Source organism: Dermacentor variabilis, chromosome 1 (assembly GCF_050947875.1).
Source record: "Dermacentor variabilis isolate Ectoservices chromosome 1, ASM5094787v1, whole genome shotgun sequence".
NCBI classification, from domain to species: domain Eukaryota; kingdom Metazoa; phylum Arthropoda; class Arachnida; order Ixodida; family Ixodidae; genus Dermacentor; species Dermacentor variabilis.
Genome location: NC_134568.1, coordinates 220,070,603 through 220,089,904, shown reverse-complemented (window position 1 = coordinate 220,089,904; position 19,302 = coordinate 220,070,603). Strand labels below are relative to the sequence as shown.

General features: G+C 41.4%; 1 protein-coding gene across 2 annotated transcripts in view; it reads left to right on the top strand.

Moving 5' to 3' along the window:
- Positions 1-19,302, top strand: part of LOC142557428 (5-oxoprolinase) — a 166,823-nt gene that overhangs the window by 38,340 nt on the left and 109,181 nt on the right. Inside the window, exons 12-18 of one of the 2 annotated variants that reach the window (XM_075669271.1) lie at positions 6,358-6,596; positions 10,989-11,077; positions 11,562-11,643; positions 11,729-11,896; positions 12,728-12,869; positions 12,955-12,975; positions 16,609-16,721. In XM_075669271.1, the coding sequence (XP_075525386.1) occupies positions 6,358-6,596; positions 10,989-11,077; positions 11,562-11,643; positions 11,729-11,896; positions 12,728-12,869; positions 12,955-12,975; positions 16,609-16,721 (854 nt within the window). The remainder of the gene's footprint in view (positions 1-6,357; positions 6,597-10,988; positions 11,078-11,561; positions 11,644-11,728; positions 11,897-12,727; positions 12,870-12,954; positions 12,976-16,608; positions 16,722-19,302) is intronic. The other variant, XM_075669281.1, reaches the window with a different exon arrangement.

The window sequence follows — 19,302 nt, the reverse complement described above, 5'->3', positions numbered from 1 at the left end:
GTCATCTCAGTGCAGGTGATGCTATCAGCCACGGGGGCTGAGTGCCCGCGAAAGCATGGCTGGCTTCACTTAATTTGTACCGCCAATGTGAATATTGGAGGCGAGCTCCACCATTGGCGGGACATGGTATGAGGGATCACGTGGACACATCGAGCACATTGGCTGCTTTGGAAGTGCAGAAGCAAGCTGAAAACGAAAGTTTAAAGTCCCACCTGCCCTGCAGTTCTGATTAAGTGGGGAAGTCTTCCTGCTTCAGGTGTCTACTTCACAACACTTGAAAGCACTATAATAGGTAGCGACTGCCTTTGAAGGCATCCAACATTGTAGGCTACTGTTCTGTGCGGCAGCACCAGACGTACGGAACAGAGCCCGGTGTCAGCCTCCACACATACCTGCAGGACAAGAAGCTGCATGAAGCTTGGATTGCGAAACTTAGAACTGGCAAGCAGCCATCAGCTACAACTCGGGTGTGCAGCAAGCACTTCTGCGAGAAAGATATGTGCTACTGCGTTGGGGCTGCAATCTTCGTGGTGAGTAGCAGATAGCGTGCACTGAGATGCTCGCCTGCGCACATTGCTTGACTAATGTCATGAAACTTGTTGATGCTAGATAGTGGCAAGTTCACTGGAATGGAAAGGGAACAGTATAAGAAGCACATTAAAAAAAGGCATGACATGTGCTCATGTTTGTGTTACCAACAAACAATGAATGCACTGGATTAAGAAAAAGAAGCAGCGGGAAATTGCTCACTCAGAAGACTGATAAACATACAGTGCGATGCAACTTGAGAAATAATGATATTCAAACGTCCAAGAATTTAGAAGAAAAGAGAAAAGATTGAATCGTCGCAACGGCACATTGCAAGTCGCCGTAGGTGTCGAAGTCCCTAATTATAACGAAATTATTTTTGAACAGCTCTGATAGTTGACCCAACAATGGTTGCTTGTGTACTGTGAAATGCTCATATGCTTCAGCCTAAAGCTCACAGCACGAAGTGAAATACTGTGCACGGATATGCATGCAGACGTGCAGTCGGCCGCTGTGAACCCGTGACATCGCTTCATTGAGGCTTCATTCTGTTATGCTCCATTTGATTACACAGACAACTCACTATAAGAACATATTTGACATAGTTTGCTCTCACCTTTCACGCAAAAAGCCGGTTCGGGGGACTCCATCGCGGCGACCGTGTGCAGTGAGTGTACACTGTATGTATTCGATAAAGAGATAGCGTCTGTAAACTATTCAGTACTTTCTGTTTGCTCAAGTCTATTATTTTGACAGTAAAAAACTTCCCTCATTTTGAGAGTACTTACAGAAATGTTCAGGAGGGCTCCCACCTAGTGTTTTATTGAGCGCCGACAGCCAAACCTATGAGGAGTGATTGTTCGATTGCTCAATAATTCAGAAAATTCTGTGGCCCCTTTCCGTGCAAGAAAAATGGATCGGTGACTATACTTATTTGCATAAAAGGTCAAATTTCAATACAATGAATTTTCAAAATAATGAAGCAAATTACCGATTTTACCTACTTCGTTATATCAAGGTTTTACTGTATTAATAATGCTGTGAGTTACATGGTTCCAACGTATGAACACATGTGGCACATAAGATCTTGTGTCAGCAGCATAAATATATCACCTTTATTGCGATGATATGTGTGCTACACGCATCAAGCAGGCGGGATTTCAGGGCTTGCATTTCTCAAGAGACAAGTTGTGGAGTTTCTGGATGCGGCCTTTCATTTCTGCTCTTTTATATTTTACATTTTCTTAGCCAGAGTGTTGTTGTCTTAGCATTTATGTAATTAGCATAGTTTGGGAACTTCACACTCTTAGGAGACGGACTATCTTTCTGCCTATTTGTATGGCTGGCTGGGTCTCTAATCTTTTTCCTGCCAACTTTAATCACTGGGTTGTCCATGGTGTAATGGGTACCACATTGGGCTGCTGTGCTAAGGCAACCTGGTTAGAAACCAACCATTAGACTAACTTAGTTCATTGGCTATGTGCCACTGGGCATGTGTTGCTTATCATTAAAGCTCTTTCACACCAACTTGTGTAACTGGGTATGTGCCACTGGGCACATGCCACTCCTTAATGAAAAAAAGAAATCACTTAAAATGTATCTGGTGCTGGGCAGCATTGAACCTGCAACATATGTATTGAGACAATCTTGCCTGAATAGATTGTCGCTAAGTTAAAAAGAGAGGCCTTGGCAAAATGGTGTTCTTTTAATGATGGTTGACACTCTGAGAGCGCGCTTACCACTACGCACCTTGTCATTCTCGTTCAAGTGGCTGGCGGCCGTAGATGTCAGTCTATCTCACGTCATTTCTTCCCTCTCAAAAGTGACTGTCCCGGTCATCTGGTGCAGATGGTTAAGATAATGTGCATAAAGTGCAGGCAGTACGATGTCAGTCCTTGTGACAGCGGGCGTAGGGTAACAACGTCAGCTCCTTGAAGGTACCTGATAAGAGGAAGCAATTCTGTGTCCGTACATTGTAGGTCAGCCATCTGCACCGCGACAGTGACGCTGTGGCGACGCGCCCACTGCAACATTTCTGCACAGCCTCCGCCTCATCATCGTCCACTCCAGTGAGGCACGGCTGCGAGCTGCACCACGTGGCTGATAAGAAACACTGCCACTGCAGCATCACCGCCTAATGCTGGTGACAGGGAAGGTACAAAAGCAGGCTGTGTGGTTTGAAAAAGAGACTTGCTAACCAGACGTGTGAAGCGCTGGTATGATCACCTGCTGCCGCTGCTAAAGCAATAAGCCTCCATCCTTTTTCTATGTTGTAATTCGTTCCTCAGCCAACGCAACATCCCACAACGCCAAGAAATGGCAAATCTTTTTCCAGGACTGATGATCTCAATGGAATCGAAGCATGTGACAGGTAGTCAGCACCGCTGCGCTTTTGTCCAGATCAGTAGATCCTGAGGGCAGAGGCTCCAACGAGTGAGGTGGCCTGATGGATCCCTAAGTTTAGCAAGCCAACAAAGTGAATGTTGGTCACTGACCGTTCGAAATGGTCAGCCATACAGGTAGGGTTGAAGCTTACTGATGACCCAAACGAATGATAAACACTTCTTTTCAGTGGTCGAGTAATTAGCCTCTGCCTTTGTGAGACTACAGCTCATGTATGTGATTACACGTTCCTTACTGTCTTGCCATTGAAGAAGAATGGCTCCGAGCCCTATGTTGATGGCATTCGTGTGAATTTCAGGTTAAGCACCATCATAAAAATACACAAGCACTGGAGCTGTTTGAAATCGTTTGCATTATTCTGTGAACACTACTAGTTCTTGCTCTTTCATCCACATGAAGCGCACATTGTGGTGTGTCAGTCTCTTCAGAGGCTCAGCAATTTTTAGATGTCCTTTAAGGAAATGACGGTATCAGGCTCAGAGGCCCAAAAACCGCTGAACAGCCTTCTTGTCTTTAGGACGAGGGAACTCAGCAACGGCAGCCAGCTTCTCGGGGGTCTGGCCGAAAGCCCTGGGGGCTGACCACATGTCTATGGAACTTGAGTTCCTGAAAAGCAAAGTGACATTTTTCAAGCTTGATTGTGAGATTTGCTTGTGGATAGCATTTAGAATGCTCTTCAGTTGTGCCAGATGTTCATCAAACGTGCTTAAAAACACAACATTGTCCAGGTAGACCAGGCACATCTTCCACTTCAGCGAGTACAGTGTCCGTCATTCGCTGAAATGTGGAACACAGGCCGAATGAGAGGATTTGAATTCATACAGCCCATCGGGAGTCACAAATGCAGTTGTCTTGTGGTCACACTCCTCGACATTAATCTGCCAGTACCCTGACTTAATACCTAATGAGTTAAAGAACTGAGCAGGGCGTAGATGGTCCAAGGCATTGTCAATCCGTGGCAGGGGGTAAGCATTGCGTTTGGTGACTTTGTTAAGCTGTTTGTAGTTGACATAAAAGCATAGTGTGTTGTCCTTTTAACAACAGGAGATGCCTAGAGAGTGTGTGCCACTACGCATTTCAGCGTTCTTGTTCAAGTGGCCGGTGGACACAGATATCAGCCTATCTCGCGTCAATATATTCACACAGGCACCATGCTCGGATCTTGTAGCAGCACCACTAGATGGCGTGCCATGTTCAGTGCGAAGCGCAAGAGAGGAATGGCTGCACACATGCCTCATATGTGGCACATTTCGGTGGTGGCAATATGGTGCGTTGCTACACTGCTTCAATGCTAATCACATTAATGTTGACATTCATTGTATGATGAGTTCTGCCATAAGTTTTTTTTATTATCACACTAAGTTTAAGTAAAGCACCATAGATCTTGTCCAGGACGCACATGAAATAACTCCTACATTTAAGATTTCTGTGGCTACATGTTGACTGCATATTGTACAGCTACTATGTGTGTCATTGCACTAGGTATCTCCTGATGCGGTCATTCTCAACCACAAAACGGGACCGGAAACAGGAATAGAGGGCCCAGGAGCACATAGGGAGCTAGAGCTGGGGTGATATTATGACAATAAAATTATGGGTTCTTCAGCAATCTATAACTGAAAATTTGACCTTGTCTTTTGGTATGCTCAAAAAGTAGTAATCTTAAAAAGTGGACTTCATTTTCTAGTTCACCATTACATGCTGCTGTTTCATTGCAACAGTAGGTTTTGAATATTCATATGCTACACAAACCTACTTACATGGCTCCTGGCTTCGTCTGAACTTGTTATCTGGGCATGCAAGGAGGAGGCTTTGCTAACAGTGATGTCTTTACAGAGACTAGAACTGTCTTTACAGACACTAAACAAACTTTGGACTCCATTTGAAGAACATTGTCCAAATGAAAAATAATGAAGATGTCCTCGTAGATGTATGTGCCATCTCTTTCTTCAGTGCTTAGCTGGGTGGAACAAAAGAAATACTAGATAGTACATTTCTTGCTGTAATTATCTCTGGTATTGGCCACTCTGTGCAACAGAATACTACTGTATAAAAAAAGATTGTTATAGAAGTAAAGAATTCTTATAAAACACACTCCCCTGTCTATGTTTTAGTATAATTTCTACTGCAGAGATGATTAATGGTACGGCTGTTTTGAGGTTTAGCACTATTCAAGTTCAGAGTATGCATTTTGGTCTAGCAATAAACGGCACTACTGTGATGTTTCATTATACAGGGTGTCTTCAGCTAACTTTAGCCAGAATTTAAAAATATGCCGGTTCACTCTAAGACGACGCGACCAAATGCATGTTGCTCACTTTTGTATGTAGTGTGCCACGCTATAGTTTGTATTTTGCTTAATTAGATAATTAGTCAAGATTAATAAACCGGTTTCTGAAGCAACGAAGCGAGCAAAAAGATTTCAATTAGAAAGTTGCAGAGCGGTTTGCAAAACATCCGAATAAACCGTTTCTGTCTTTCTATCTATTAAGTATTAGTGTTTTTAGGCTTACTGCAGATGCCCGCGAAATACAAGAAAGTACCACATGACATACCCGCTTGCGCGCTGTGATTTCAGTGCTTCCAAACTGTCCATGTACAAACGAACATAGCATCTAGCGTGTGTGCTGCCGCTTAAAAGGCAACAGGGCAGTGACGAAGGCGTTGGCTGTGCGATTTACGCCAGTGATGTGCTTCCCTCGCGGCGGTTCATGATAGTGATAAGCAGATGTAGTGCAGCACACCTGACTAAATGCTATGTTCGTTTGTGCACGGAATGCTTGGGAGCAATGCAATCACGACGCGCAAGCGGGCATGTCACATTGCTTAAATGATATTGCGCGACATAAAAACGACACGGACGTGAAAGAAGACGACACACCAAGCGCTTGGTGTGTCGTCTTCTTTCACGTCCGTGTCGTTTTTATGTCGCGCAATATCATTTAAGCAATGGATTACCAACTTGCCCGGAATGCTGCTCGCATGTCACATGTTTTTTTTTTTTCATGTTGGTGGGCATCCGCAGTAAGTTGAAAAACACTAATACTTAATATATAGAAAGACGAAAACTGTTTATTCGGACGTTTTGCAAACCGCTCTGCAACTTTCTAATTGGAATCTTTTTGCTCGTTTCATTGCTTCAGAAACTGGTTAATTAATCTTGACTAATTATCTGATTAAGCAAAATACAAACTATAGCGTGGCACACTGCATACAAAAGTGAGCAACATGCATTTGTTCGTGTTATCTTAGAGTGTATCGGTATATTTTTAAACTCTGGCTAAAGTTGGCTGAAACACCCTACATAGTATGCCTGCTTTTTAAGTTAACCTGCTTGGCAGGTGGCCTCTAGCAGCTGCATAATTTGTTTGTTTGTTTGTTTGTTTGTGGATTCTTGGTTATACAGTTGTCAATGGCATTGTGCAGGTGAATTTGTTCCTGAAAAGCCAGCCGGGTAGTGCAAACAAGCACATGACCTTGGAACAAGTTGCAATGGGCTTCATTAATGTGGCGAATGAGTCTATGTGTCGTCCTATTCGAGCCCTGACACAAGGCAAAGGCTTTGATGTTTCCACACATTTGCTAGCTTGTTTTGGAGGTGCAGGAGCACAACATGCCTGTGCTATTGCCAGAGCTCTTGGCATGACAAAAGTTCTCATTCACAGGTAGGAAGATGATATCTTTGTATTATTTTACACCTCACTCTTTGTGATGCCATTTCCCTGTTTGTCAAATGACTATTTGCACTCTGTAAAGCTGTTTGAATATTTTACAGAAATGCTGTTATTGAAACCAGATGCAGTGAAGAATTGTCCAACTTAAGTCTATGATAATTCATATACCAGGTATCCCAGTTAACTTGGACCAAAATTTAAAAAGAACCCAAGAGCTCTAGAGAAATCGTACTGACCGCGTAGTAGCGGCAGTCATGTGTACTTACAGCCACTATTTCTTAAATCATGAAGTATTAATTAATTGATATTAATTAATAATCTTTTTTAAATTATTGCTTGAATTGCAAACATGTGAATTACAAAGTTGTAGGGCACCTTAAATGACCTCCAAATCAAGCATTTATTTCGTGCTGAAGTGTGCCTGGTTGTTTTTTCCAAGAAAAAACAAACGCCCACGAAAGAAATATGAAATATGAAATAGATGCGCACTCGCGTGCCGCTACTCAAGCGCCTCCAAGTAACCTCTGAAAGATATAACACTGCCTTCATTTATCGCCACATCATACAAAGCTTCATCATGTAGGATGGCTTGAGAGGTTTCGTGACCCAACTAGTGTGATGCGATAAGCGTCAGCACCTGTGGACGCAAGAATGTTGTGCTTGATTATAGGCACTCTGGATAGCTTTAACCTTTGCGAATTATGAAACAAAGCTACAAAAGAAATTCAAGCAATGTTAAAAAATACAGTGTGCTAAAGAGCACGAAAACAGAAAAAAGACAGCTCTCGAAAGAGCAGAAAAGAGCTACTCGGGAGTTTATTTGAATAAAAAATAAACCAAAAGCACGTAAGGCATCTCAGCCGACCACAAAGAAACATCCAAAGGTGCAACTGGTTTAGCCATTTACGCTTTCTGTCTCTTGAACTCCAGAAAAGAGGCAAAATAAAGCAGTTTTTTACCCGTTTCTATGTTTGTCGCAGGCTTTTTTTATGTAAGGATAGGGTGACATAATGAAGGTATGTTAAACAGTCATGTTTTACACCAGTTTTAAGCGGTTATTTTCCGCCGCTGCCACTTATAGCACGTGCTCAAACAGGTCACCGTCTGAAGCATTACACTATTTGCTTCTTTCCAACACTTATGCTGTTGCAGTTTTGACCAACGACATTGGAATCCCGCGGCAGACTCTTTTGCCTTTAGGGCATCTGGTGTGGTAGTTTCGCTGCTATACATGCAATCTTTCGCGTAGCCCCACAAGAAGAAATCCAGGGGTTTCATGTCCGGCGACCTTGCAGGCCAGGGTACAGGTCCGTGACGGTCAATTCACTGTCCAGGAAAAAGCTTTTCAAGCCGCGCTCGAGACTGACTGCTACTATGCGCAGGAGCACGATCGTGTTGAAATCAGATGTTCTGAAGGTACGCAAGTGGAACGTTGCAACAGAGGTCATTCATGGGGCCCTTGAGGATGTTGTTGACGTAGCGCTGTGCCGTTAGTGTGTTGTCAAAAAAGATGGGTCGGATGATGTTGCCATAAAAAATACCGCACCACACATTAAATGACCACTGGTATTAGTGTCGTGTTTGTGCCAGCCAGTGGGGATTCCTATCACTCCAGTAGTGCACATTGTGAAGATTAACTTGTTCATTTCGGGAGAAATTAGCTTCATCCGTCAAAAGCACGCGAGTGAGAAAGTCCGGTTCCTCTTCACATTTCGGGAAAATCCAAATGGCAAAGTCAAGTCTGTTTTCAAAATCTCGGTCTTCAAGTTTTTGTTGAAGATGTACATGGTACGGGTGCATATGACACTTTTTTAACATCCTCCACACTGGCATCGCGTACACCACTATGAGGGTTAGTAGCAAAGAGTGCCAAAACATCCATTTCCTCTTCCTGAACTACCATCACAGTCCTGTGTCACTTTCTTGTGGAGCTACCTGTCTCGCAAAGGACTTCGTACATTGTAAGTATTGCTGATGGACTAGGGCGTCCTCCACAATGCCACATCCGGAATAGCTCGGCTGCCTTCCTCTTGTCGCCGTGCGCCGCCCCCAAAGCCAGGATCATTTTAGCCTTCTAATCATTCATGAAGGGCATGATGGTCTTCTTGAAGAGCAGGTCACTGGCATGGTACCGTTGAGGTATACCATTATTATCTACGCACTGACACGTCAAGCACAAATGATTTACGTAATCGACAACAGCATGTGCTGGCCATACAGATCTGCCAAAATGTATTAGATGGACATAGCCTGTGCAAGGTTTGTTTCTGTTGTTAAAGGGAACAAAAGGAACACACGTTTTGAGTGCGCTTATCTACAGAACAAGATGAGTGTGCAAAATTACAGTCCCAAGTGCGTCGTCATGGTTTCCCAACTTCGAAATCCCCCCCCCCCTTTCCCTTCTATGGCTCCACTAGGCTTACCAATGCGTCAGCAGCGTGTTCTCATGATGCTGCGACCATCACATTGCGTGAAGCCCTGTATCGAGCTGCCACCACTAGTAAAGCCGTGTATCCGTGGCTATTCACTTTGGAGCGCTTGAGTAGCGGCGCGCACATGCGTATCTGTTTTGTATTTTGGATGTTTCGTGCACTTTTGTTTTTTCTTGGGAAAACCAACAAGGCAAAGCTGAGCACAAAACAAATGCTTGATTCGGAGGTTATTTGAGGTGCCCTACAACTTTGGAATTGATATGTTTGTAATTCCAGCAATAATTAAAGAGTTCACTAATTAAAAGCAATTGATTAATTAATACTTCATGGTAAAAAAAATATTGGCTGTAAGTACACACGACTACGGCTACTATGCAGTTGGTACGATATCTCTAGAGCTCTGGTTTTTTTTTTCAAATCTTGGTCCAAGTTAACTGGGACCCCCTGTATACAACATATTAGAATGAGAGCAATGAAATTTCAAGGGAATGTTGGACATATTAAATGGGATCTGTGGGCAATTTTATGAGTGTGTGGACTAATTATTAATGATGTGGGAGATAGCTAAAGTGTATTAATTGTGCTTTGAAGCTTTATGCGGTGTCCAACGGTGCAATTTCAGAATTATCAGACATATCAAGATGAAACTTTGTAGGAATTGGTCATCTTGGGAGAAATATGCTGTAGAAATTTTAAAGTTGTAGGTGTACTGAGGGAACTGTAGGAAGTTTTCAGACTGACATTGAGACCTTGAAACACTTTTTCGAGCCGTGAATTAGATTTCAGAACTGATGCTGTAAACGAACGATTCACAATATCTTCTTGAAACTTTGGATATATATATATATATATATATATATATATATATATATATATATATATATATATATATATATATATATATATATATAATCAAACATTGAAGGTATCTCTGAGTTCGAAGTGTTAAGGGTGTGCTGAAATGCGTATGCAGATAATGTGGTGCACAGCTGGCCCCATTCTGGGAACCAGTCAGTTAGAACCACCATGAATAGTAATACAACAGGCCGTTGGTACATTATAGTTGTAACAGTGGTGCACTAATAAAAAAACATTTTCTCAGGGCACCTGGAGCATATGGGTTGTGATCTGCCATTGGGTCACAGTGCACAGAAATTACTTTGGGAACTGTTTCTGCAATAAACATTTAAAGTACACGACATATTGAAATGTGAGGTACGCAATATTTTGTATGGTTCGTCTTGACAGGCTACTAGGTAGCATTACATACACGCAGTCAAAAAGCATTTTGTTACTTGCTGTGTAACCATGCCTATACCACAGAGGTTCTACTTCCTGTTGTATGAGGGACGTTTCGAAAGAAAGTTTATTCATTTATTTTCACATGGAAACTTATTGCCAAAAAAAAAAACATAATACACCATGGCATCATGAATTATACACCTTGCACTATTTCTCCACATAGCTGCCACTGACATTGAGACATTTGTTGTAGCGTGCAATCAGTTTGAAGAAACCACTCTGGTAAAACTCAGTTCCCTGGGATGCAAGGAATTGCCGCACAACCTGCTTCACCTCAGCATTGTTTTGGAAGTGACGTCCTGAGAGCGAGGCTTTCAATGCAGGGAACAGTTGCCCATTCATACCGTATAACAGCACACGCTTCCATTGGCGACTACGTTGTCAGCACACGTCTGTCTGCCATCATGATTTGTACTCGAAAAAACTTAGGCACGCCGATCTGCTGCTACTCTCTCTTCTTCGGTGCTCGGCGCATGCATCATTTCTCCTCCACTGACCACTCCTTCTCTCGTTGAACCAGCAATGGGCATGGATTCTTATGGCGATTGTTTGTTTCACCTGGTGTACCATCTCTTTTAAAAAAATGATGAAACTTACTTTTGTGGAACGTTCCTCGTATGTATGTACACACTTTCTTTTTTTTTTCTAGATATGCAGGTATATTATCTGCCTATGGCATGGCACTTGCTGATGTTGTGGAAGAGTCTCAAGAGCCATGTGCTATGAAATATACTGCTGGTGAGAACACTGTGGTGTTTCATTTGCATTGTACAATTCAAAAATATTGGTGGCCTGAATGTAGAACAGAAAGATGCGTTGTCTTTTTAGAAAAGGATTTTAAATAGATTTAAACAAATAAAAATTATTTTTACTTTTAACTTGCTTCTATATGTTATAATTTTACACAACGAAAGATTTAAATTTTTTATGTTCTTTTTAATGTTGCAATTAAAATGTACATTTGGACTTGTACTTTTGGAATTCCTATTAACCACATGCCTATTTTACAGCATCTTTATTTTTACTGAGGGTTGATAGCTTAGAGTCATCAGGTATTCAGGAACATATCGCTCCATCACTAAGTCTGTGCCAACACTTGGTAAATTTTATGCATAGCACTTTGCCTTCTATTCTATTTTGGCTTCTGTCTTTGCTTTCTAATTGCCTTGTGAAAATAATGCCTGGTTAATTCACAGCAAAGGATAATTTTACTGTTTTTTAGGAAACATCCCTATGATTGATGCCAGAATCAAAGCTTTGAGTATGAAGTGCACAGAAGCCCTTCGTCGTCAAGGTTTTGAAAAGTAAGCCCACACAAATTAAATGCTATACTTGCTAGCTGGTCATTGGTAAATATATGTTAAAATTATAATATCCTCTTGATTCCAGGCAGAACATTATTGTTGAACCTTTTCTTCACATGCGCTATGACCGGACTGATTGTGCCCTCATGTGCCCACCTGACATCATTAAGAGTGGCACGAATACATCTTCTGGCTCTACTGCTGGGCAGGCTGTCTCCACATTCGGAGATTTTGAAATGTCCTTCACGGCAAGGTTAGTTTATCTTTGTTCGTCTTAAGAGCAAACATTGTTGTATATTATTTAAGCATCTTGGGATATTCCGCTAAATGTAGCCACAGAAGGGAGAAGTGCACTGAACAGACTGAAGAGAATGTAGAAAGAATGAACCTGGTAACAGGATAAGTCATAATAGTGTGCCATGCTTGGCAATTTGTTAAACTGGAGCACCACTCCCTTTCTGTTTTGCTTATGCATTGAATGCTGACAAATGTATATTATGCAAGGTGATTCACACAGGAATCCTTCACAGTGTTGTTAGTGTAGGCATTCTGACAACTGCATAAGTGGAATATCTCTGAAATGTGCTCTGCATGCAGAAGTCATGGGCATGCCAGTAAACTCAAATTTCTACCTTTGTACCGCTTCTAGTATTATAAGAAAATTTTCTGTGCAGGTTGCTTATTTGTGAACAAAAAAAAAAAACTGAAAATATTTTTTCAACAAAATAATTTTTTTGCCCTGTTTTCTCTCCTAAGCTACTCAGCAAATCAACATTATCCACCTTTTTTATGCCAGTAATGAGGCTGTGTAGTTATTACAGCATGGTTGGATGTTTTTTGGTAGCAAGTCTGTGCTGAACTGTCATGGAATATTTGTTTACTTTGGAGCATTAGTCTTTCAATTTTTTGACAATGCATGTGTGGCCTTTGGTCAATTTTTTTTTCTTTTCTGCTTGTACAGTAATAGATATGAAGGCAGCTCAATAAAAGCAGTTCAAGCAGTTATAGAAATCAAATTCCTTATTTTGATATTCCTCCCATGCTAGTGAGAAATGTCATTGTATCCTTTTGCAATGGGATGTAGGTACAAGCGGGAATTTGGCTTTGTGCTGCAAGGACGCAGCATAATTGTTGATGACATCCGTGTCCGAGCTGTGGGACGCTCGTGCCTGCCAGAGAGTGAGGGCCTTGATCCTGGAAAAGAGAAGTTGCCACAGCCCATTCAGGTGCCATTCATGACACTGTTTTGTTTCAGCCTGATTTAATGTTAACTTTACATCATAGTAGGTGCTTGGTATCTTATATTTACAGGTGACAAAGAGTCAGGCCATTGTAAGTAGCAAACTGTATGTTTGTGTGAATGTAAAGACTTACTAACATAGTAAATGATCGCTGCAACACCGTCTATGAAAGGTGTACTATATATTTAATATTAAAGGGTGTATCCTTATAAAGCTTTCCGAACAGTGTTTTTAGGTGTGCCATGTACTAGCAGGGTCATAGGCCCCTACTACAGGGGGGCTCCGGAGCTCGAGCCTCCTCCGGAGTTTTCCGAGGGTGGGGTGGGGGTGGCTGAGCCCCCCCCCCCCCCCCCCCCCGCCAGACACACACACCTGAAGTGCCATTACCAGAGCTTTGTCACCCACATCATTTGAGGTTTCTTTTGACTTTCCTCGACCTTTTCACTTGAAATTTTACGGGGGCTAATAGCTTACTGCATCATTGTTGGCACGGGCGTGCATGGCTTTTAATCCATACTTCCACATTATTTCTGCAAATCCTGACAATAAGAGAACACGCGCATTAGAAGCACTAGCGGCAGCTGCCTCCTTCGTATTTTCTCACTTCAACTTCGTTGTAACTTTCCGCTGTAAACACCATGTGCATATACAATATATTTAGATATACACACAGGGCAAAGTTTATGATATTTATGAAAGAGATGGAGGTAGCCAATTAAAAATTATTTCTAAAAGTGTGGATAGCCTATGCCTAAAGAATGGATATGTTGCTGTATATTGACCACACTTCAAATTGCTTTGCATGCTTTTTTGACCATGAAAAAAAAAAAAAGAAAAAACTCATAGACTTCAGTGACCCCTTCGGCAGGGTCTTATCAATGGCGTGTGAAATGCACGGGAATGTTGTGTGTCTCAGTATTGCTTCTCTTTCCAGTAAGCAATGCTAATGACTCATGAAAAAACAAACACATTTCTAATAATTTGCAACATTTATTAGAAATGGAAACATTGTCACTTGCATGCAAAGGTCATAAATATATACAGGGTGTTCCAGTTAACTGTTATGCACCAAGATTTAAAGGAAGAGCACTGCATTACTTGAAGAAAACCTTTTACAATACAGTAGCTGCCAGTATTTTTTTCGTTACTGAGATTTAGTTAGGTAATTATAATTAATTATCTAACTCGAGACATACTATCCTAATTATCAAAGTATGATTGAGGCATTTGAAGGCACAGCCAAGGGACATTTAACTGCGGTATTTTCAGCGACATACTAATTGCATACTAACTTTTTTCCAACTGATAAATAAACCCCGCGAAATATGGAGAATACCACGTGACTGTGCTCCCACCCAGAGCATAAAGCAGCGCCCTCGAACAGGCTCCCTCTGAGTTATCCAGAATGAAATAAAGGAAATAAAGAAAAACATTGTGATCGAGCTAGTGCCTTATCTGCCGTGCCCGCGCCAAAGTGACACGTCGCGTTTGGTGTTAGTTGGAAAACAAGCTGTGGTAGCTGTTGTCTTTGTGTAGATAAAGTGCACGTTTTTTTCTTTTTTTTTTTTTTTTGCCACGAAACCTATCACCACAGAAGTGAATTGACAACATCAGTGCAAAGGTGTAAAGTTTCATTTTGTTTCGTCCCAGTCGCCATGTCTTTCTCTAATGAGCAGAAGGCAAAGATGATCCTTGCCTTAGAATGTGCAAATGACAACAAGAGGAAGGCTGCAAATGTATATATCAGTCATAGAAAATTTGGCCGTAGACCAAACGCATCGACTATCATCAGAAATTATGAGATCCTGAGAAAAACAGGCAGTTTCAAGAAACAGCTGCGGAGAACTCCATCTTTGAGTCCTAGCATACGCACGGCTTTTTCTAGCATTTAAGGCCTCAAACCCTCATGCTAGTGTGCGGGACGTGGCTGCCTAGGTACCAATTTCCAAGTCATTAGTTGGAGGATTCTAAATGATGGCCTTTCACCTGTACCACCTTAACCAGCACCAATGCTTAGAAGAGAGGGACCTGTAGAATCGTCTAGATTTCTCGAATTGGGTCCTCACAAAAGCCAATGAGTCGCCGGACTTTTTGATCAACATCGTGTGCACAGATGTGTGCACTTGCAGCATATCTAGTGTCATCAACATTTGTTAAAGATTTTTGTTTGCGCTTATGTGTACATGACTTTCAATATATTGAGTCTGTATTTATGTGTTCAGTAGAGTTAAAACCATTGATTTCTTTATACTGCCGGACTATTCCAAGTTATCAACTCTTTGTGTACAGTGTATTTTCATTAACTTTTTACATTTTGGTTAAACGGTAAGTGTGGTAGGTAATTAAAATGTTAAATGAAGGCAGCAAGAATGTTGAGTGTTAGATGTTTCTCTTTCATGTTCTGTTTAAAAAAAATTGTCTGAGGACGCTTCCGTAATGTCTTAGGAGAGTTGTTCCATTGCTTCAGGAATATAGGTACATTGGCTATCACATGGTACGTGCTGTGCCTTTCTTGAACTAGAATGATGTGTAGATGATGTGCATTAAATAAGCTATAGATGAAAAATGTGTTACTAATGTGCTGCTAGGGGGCCAGAAACAATTCTAATAGACCTAAGCAATATATGCTTCACCCAAACGTAGCGAAGTGCTACAAAGGAAACCCATACGAGTTCTTCGAAAAAGAAAGCTTCGCAGCTGAAGAAAAATTCGTCCTGGTCCGGGGCTCGAACCCGGGACCACCGCCTTTCCGGGGCAGCTGCTCTACCATCTGAGCTAACCAGGTGGCTAGCAGATGGCAGGCGAAGTCAAATTTTCACTTCACCTGCCAAAATTCGACTTCGCCTGCCATCTGCTAGCCGCCTGGTTAGCTCAGATGGTAGAGCGGCTGCCCCGGAAAGGCGGTGGTGCCGGGTTTGAGTCCCAGACCAGGACAAATTTTTCTTCAACTGCAAAGCCTTTCTTTAAAGGAACCCGTATGGGTTTTCTTTGTATCTCTTAGCTACGTTTGGGTGGGTGTCTCATTTTCCCTTTATTTTTTTTTATTTCATTTTCCTAATTTTCTTAATTACTTCGCTCCACCTTACGGGTTTCCGCAGACCTATTACGTCTAAACTCCTGCCTTTGCTTCTGAGTTGTTGATAAATTCGACTTCGCCTGCCATCTGCTAGTCGCCTGGTTAGCTCAGATGGTAGAGCGGCTGCCCCTGGAAGTAGGTGGTCCCGGGTTCGAGTCCCGGACCAGGACAAATTTTTCTTCAACTGTGAAGCTTTTCTTTCCAGGAACCCATATGGGTTTCCTTTGTAGCACTTAGCTAGATTTGGGTGGATGTCTCATTTTCCCTTTATATATTACTTCTCTCCACTTTGCGGGTTTCCACAGAACTATTACGTCAATATAGTCTTCATGCCTTAGGTAAAACTACCTTTTAAATTCTTTACTGTGGCTGTATACCAGATGATTCGTTGGAATGAAATGTTGGAAGAATTATTGCTCGAGATAAAACACTATACATTGTCATGATTAGATCTGGAAATGTTAATGAAATGTTCCAGAAAATTTATGGTTGAGCGTTGCAGTTAATGTGGTCTGGCTCACTGGTTACTTTATTCACTATTTGCTTCCAACCCTGTTGCTCCATTTATTTATTTGGCACAGATTGTGATAGCATTACTGTGAGCAAATGTATTATTTGTTGCAAATAAAACTTATTTGTTAATTTCAGGCTGTGCAGTGCTACTTTGAAGACAGCTACCACCAAACTCCTGTGTACCTGTTAAAAAATCTCTTGGCAGGCAATGTCATTAATGGTCCTGCTATCATCATTGAAGATAACTGGTATGAAATGTTTCCGATAACCTTGGTGCAAGATGTTGGTTAATAAGGCACACGTTGATGCAAACCAGCTCTTTACATTTGCTACATACCTGGGTTGTAAGGTATGCTTCACTGAGATAAATGATTTTCGTTATTTATCTTTGTTATGGGCACAGCTATCTGTTTGGGATGGAAATAATTGTATACCAACTTTTGTAGTGTTTGTCCTGGCCTCTGTTGTAGGATTAAGAATTGTAGCATTAAACCAGTGTTACTTAAAGGGATAATACATAAAGGGCAACACTATATCACTTTTGACTAGTAAAGTATTTTTTCAAGTGGAAGCTTGGGCGAGTTGGTGATTCAGTATCGACATGTTTGCACAGTGCAAAAGACGAGGACTGAAGAAAGGACACAACTCAGTGTCTGTGTTGTGACCTCTCTTCTGCCCTCGTCTTTTGCACTGTGCAGACATGTCAATATTTGTTCAGAGCACGATTTTCAATTTTGGAGAAAAATTGTTGGTTAATTATGGAGAAAACGAAGGCCAAACTTCCCTTTCTTCAATTTAGTGCTGAAACCGCAGCACCTGTACAGGAGTGGAACATCACAGATGTAAAAGTTTCTGATTCTGAAATTCTGATTACCATACAAACTTGTGTGATAACCGCACCTTTAACATAGAAAGAAATATTTCAGAAAACATTTTTTTAGATTTTTATTTGTGTATAAGCTGTACCCGAAACCTCAGGAGTTGATTAGTCATTTTTCTGTGAAAGGAGCTTCAAACCCAGTTTAGCCATGTTGTGATGTAGTCATAGTTGTATGGCAGTGTAATTTTTAATAACCTGCGTTATTCATTTTAGCCTTTACGATTATCATTTCATTACAATCACTGGTTACGTAGCAGGCACTACAAAGGCAGATAATGTATTATTTCATATGGTAAACATAAATTAATATGGACACACACACACACACGCACACACACGCACACACACGCACACACACACACGCACACACACGCACGCGCACGCACGCACACGCACGCACGCACGCACACCACGCACGCACGCACGCACGTGTGCACGCACGTGTGCACTCACTTGCTCTCTTTGTAGTTCCATTTAATAAAGACAGATATGGCGAACTGTGGGAAAAAAATTTTTAACTGCAGAAGACATGATATATTTTATCCCTGCAGTAAGTGTGCCCCAACTTTTTAGCACAAAATCTTGTAAATAAGTATTGTGCAGCTGTTATATGAATCTATGCTGCATCAGTTCTTAATATGTGATTTAGTACAAACTTTGAGGTTCAGAAAAGAAAGCCATGTGAATAATTCATAAAGGTGGTTCCTAATTTTGCATTGCACTTGTTATAATGCGTTAGAAAAATTGAGTGTCTTTAAGTACTGAAGCAAAAGCTTTGTCTAGATTTTCTTTTTTTTCAGTAGATAGCTGTCATTCTAGTAATTATGGTATGAAGCCTTGGTTCCTCTAGAGTGCAGTAAATAAAATGTCATCTTTTAATGCAACCATTTCAAAACATATATCAGGTGGTGTAGCACAAATTTGGGCATAAAGCAGGCTGCAGATAACAGTATGTAAATTGTAGGTGGGGGGTCATGCACCGCTTGACACAGCTGCATGACCACTGCACTGGGCTTACTGGCACACATTGTTATAAATGGAGAAGCCACAGTGCCATATGGTATAGAATTGCTTATTTTGTTCATAGTTGTAATCTAAGCAGGAGCAAGCAGAGCTGCTCTTTCTCTTCTTTGTTTTGCATTCTTCTCCTTGTAGTGGGTTCAACAGCTTCCCGGGTGATACTTCTAGTGGAAAGACTGAGCATAGTGGTGTCCTTATTAACTTTTTGTTTCATGTCTGCAGCAGACATGCTCTTCCACGATGCAAAGTTTCCATAAAGCTCAAGATTGACGTTCTTTAAAAAGAACTTTATCTCCATTTTTCAAATTCCGTTTTTTAATTCCTGGTTGTTTTATCGATGCCCCTTTGAGCTCTTTTGTATTTCTTCGTGCCACCTTCACCATTATCTAGCAACAACGCCATGATTGTTCCATGTTATCACTGCACTGTAGAGTAGATTTTTCTTTCAGTTTTTGTTTACCAACTACGATTTCAGCAGATGTTAGTGGCGTAAGCTCCCAGGGTTCATCATAAACGTAGGTAAGAGGTCTGTTGTTCAGTATTTCATCTACTTTGCTAACAGTGGTCTGCATCTCTTCGATGTTGAGTAATCGACGTCTGATGACATTGCAAAGGGATGCCTTTAAACTCCGAATCAATCTTTTGTAAAAGCTACCCCATCAAGATGTCTCATCTGGGATATATTTCCATTTTACGTTTTGATTGGTAATGAAGTCTTGTACGGAGGGATCAGCTGATATGCCTGTGACTACATTTAGTTCCTTGGCTGCTTTCTTGAAGGTAGCTGCATTGTCACTGTGTGTTACTTGGCACATTCCTCGTCTTGCTACAAATGGTATAAAGGCTTGTAAAAAGCTTTGAGTTGTGACATCCTGTACAAATTCTAAATGTACAGCTCGTGTTACCACTCAAGTAAAGATTACTACATA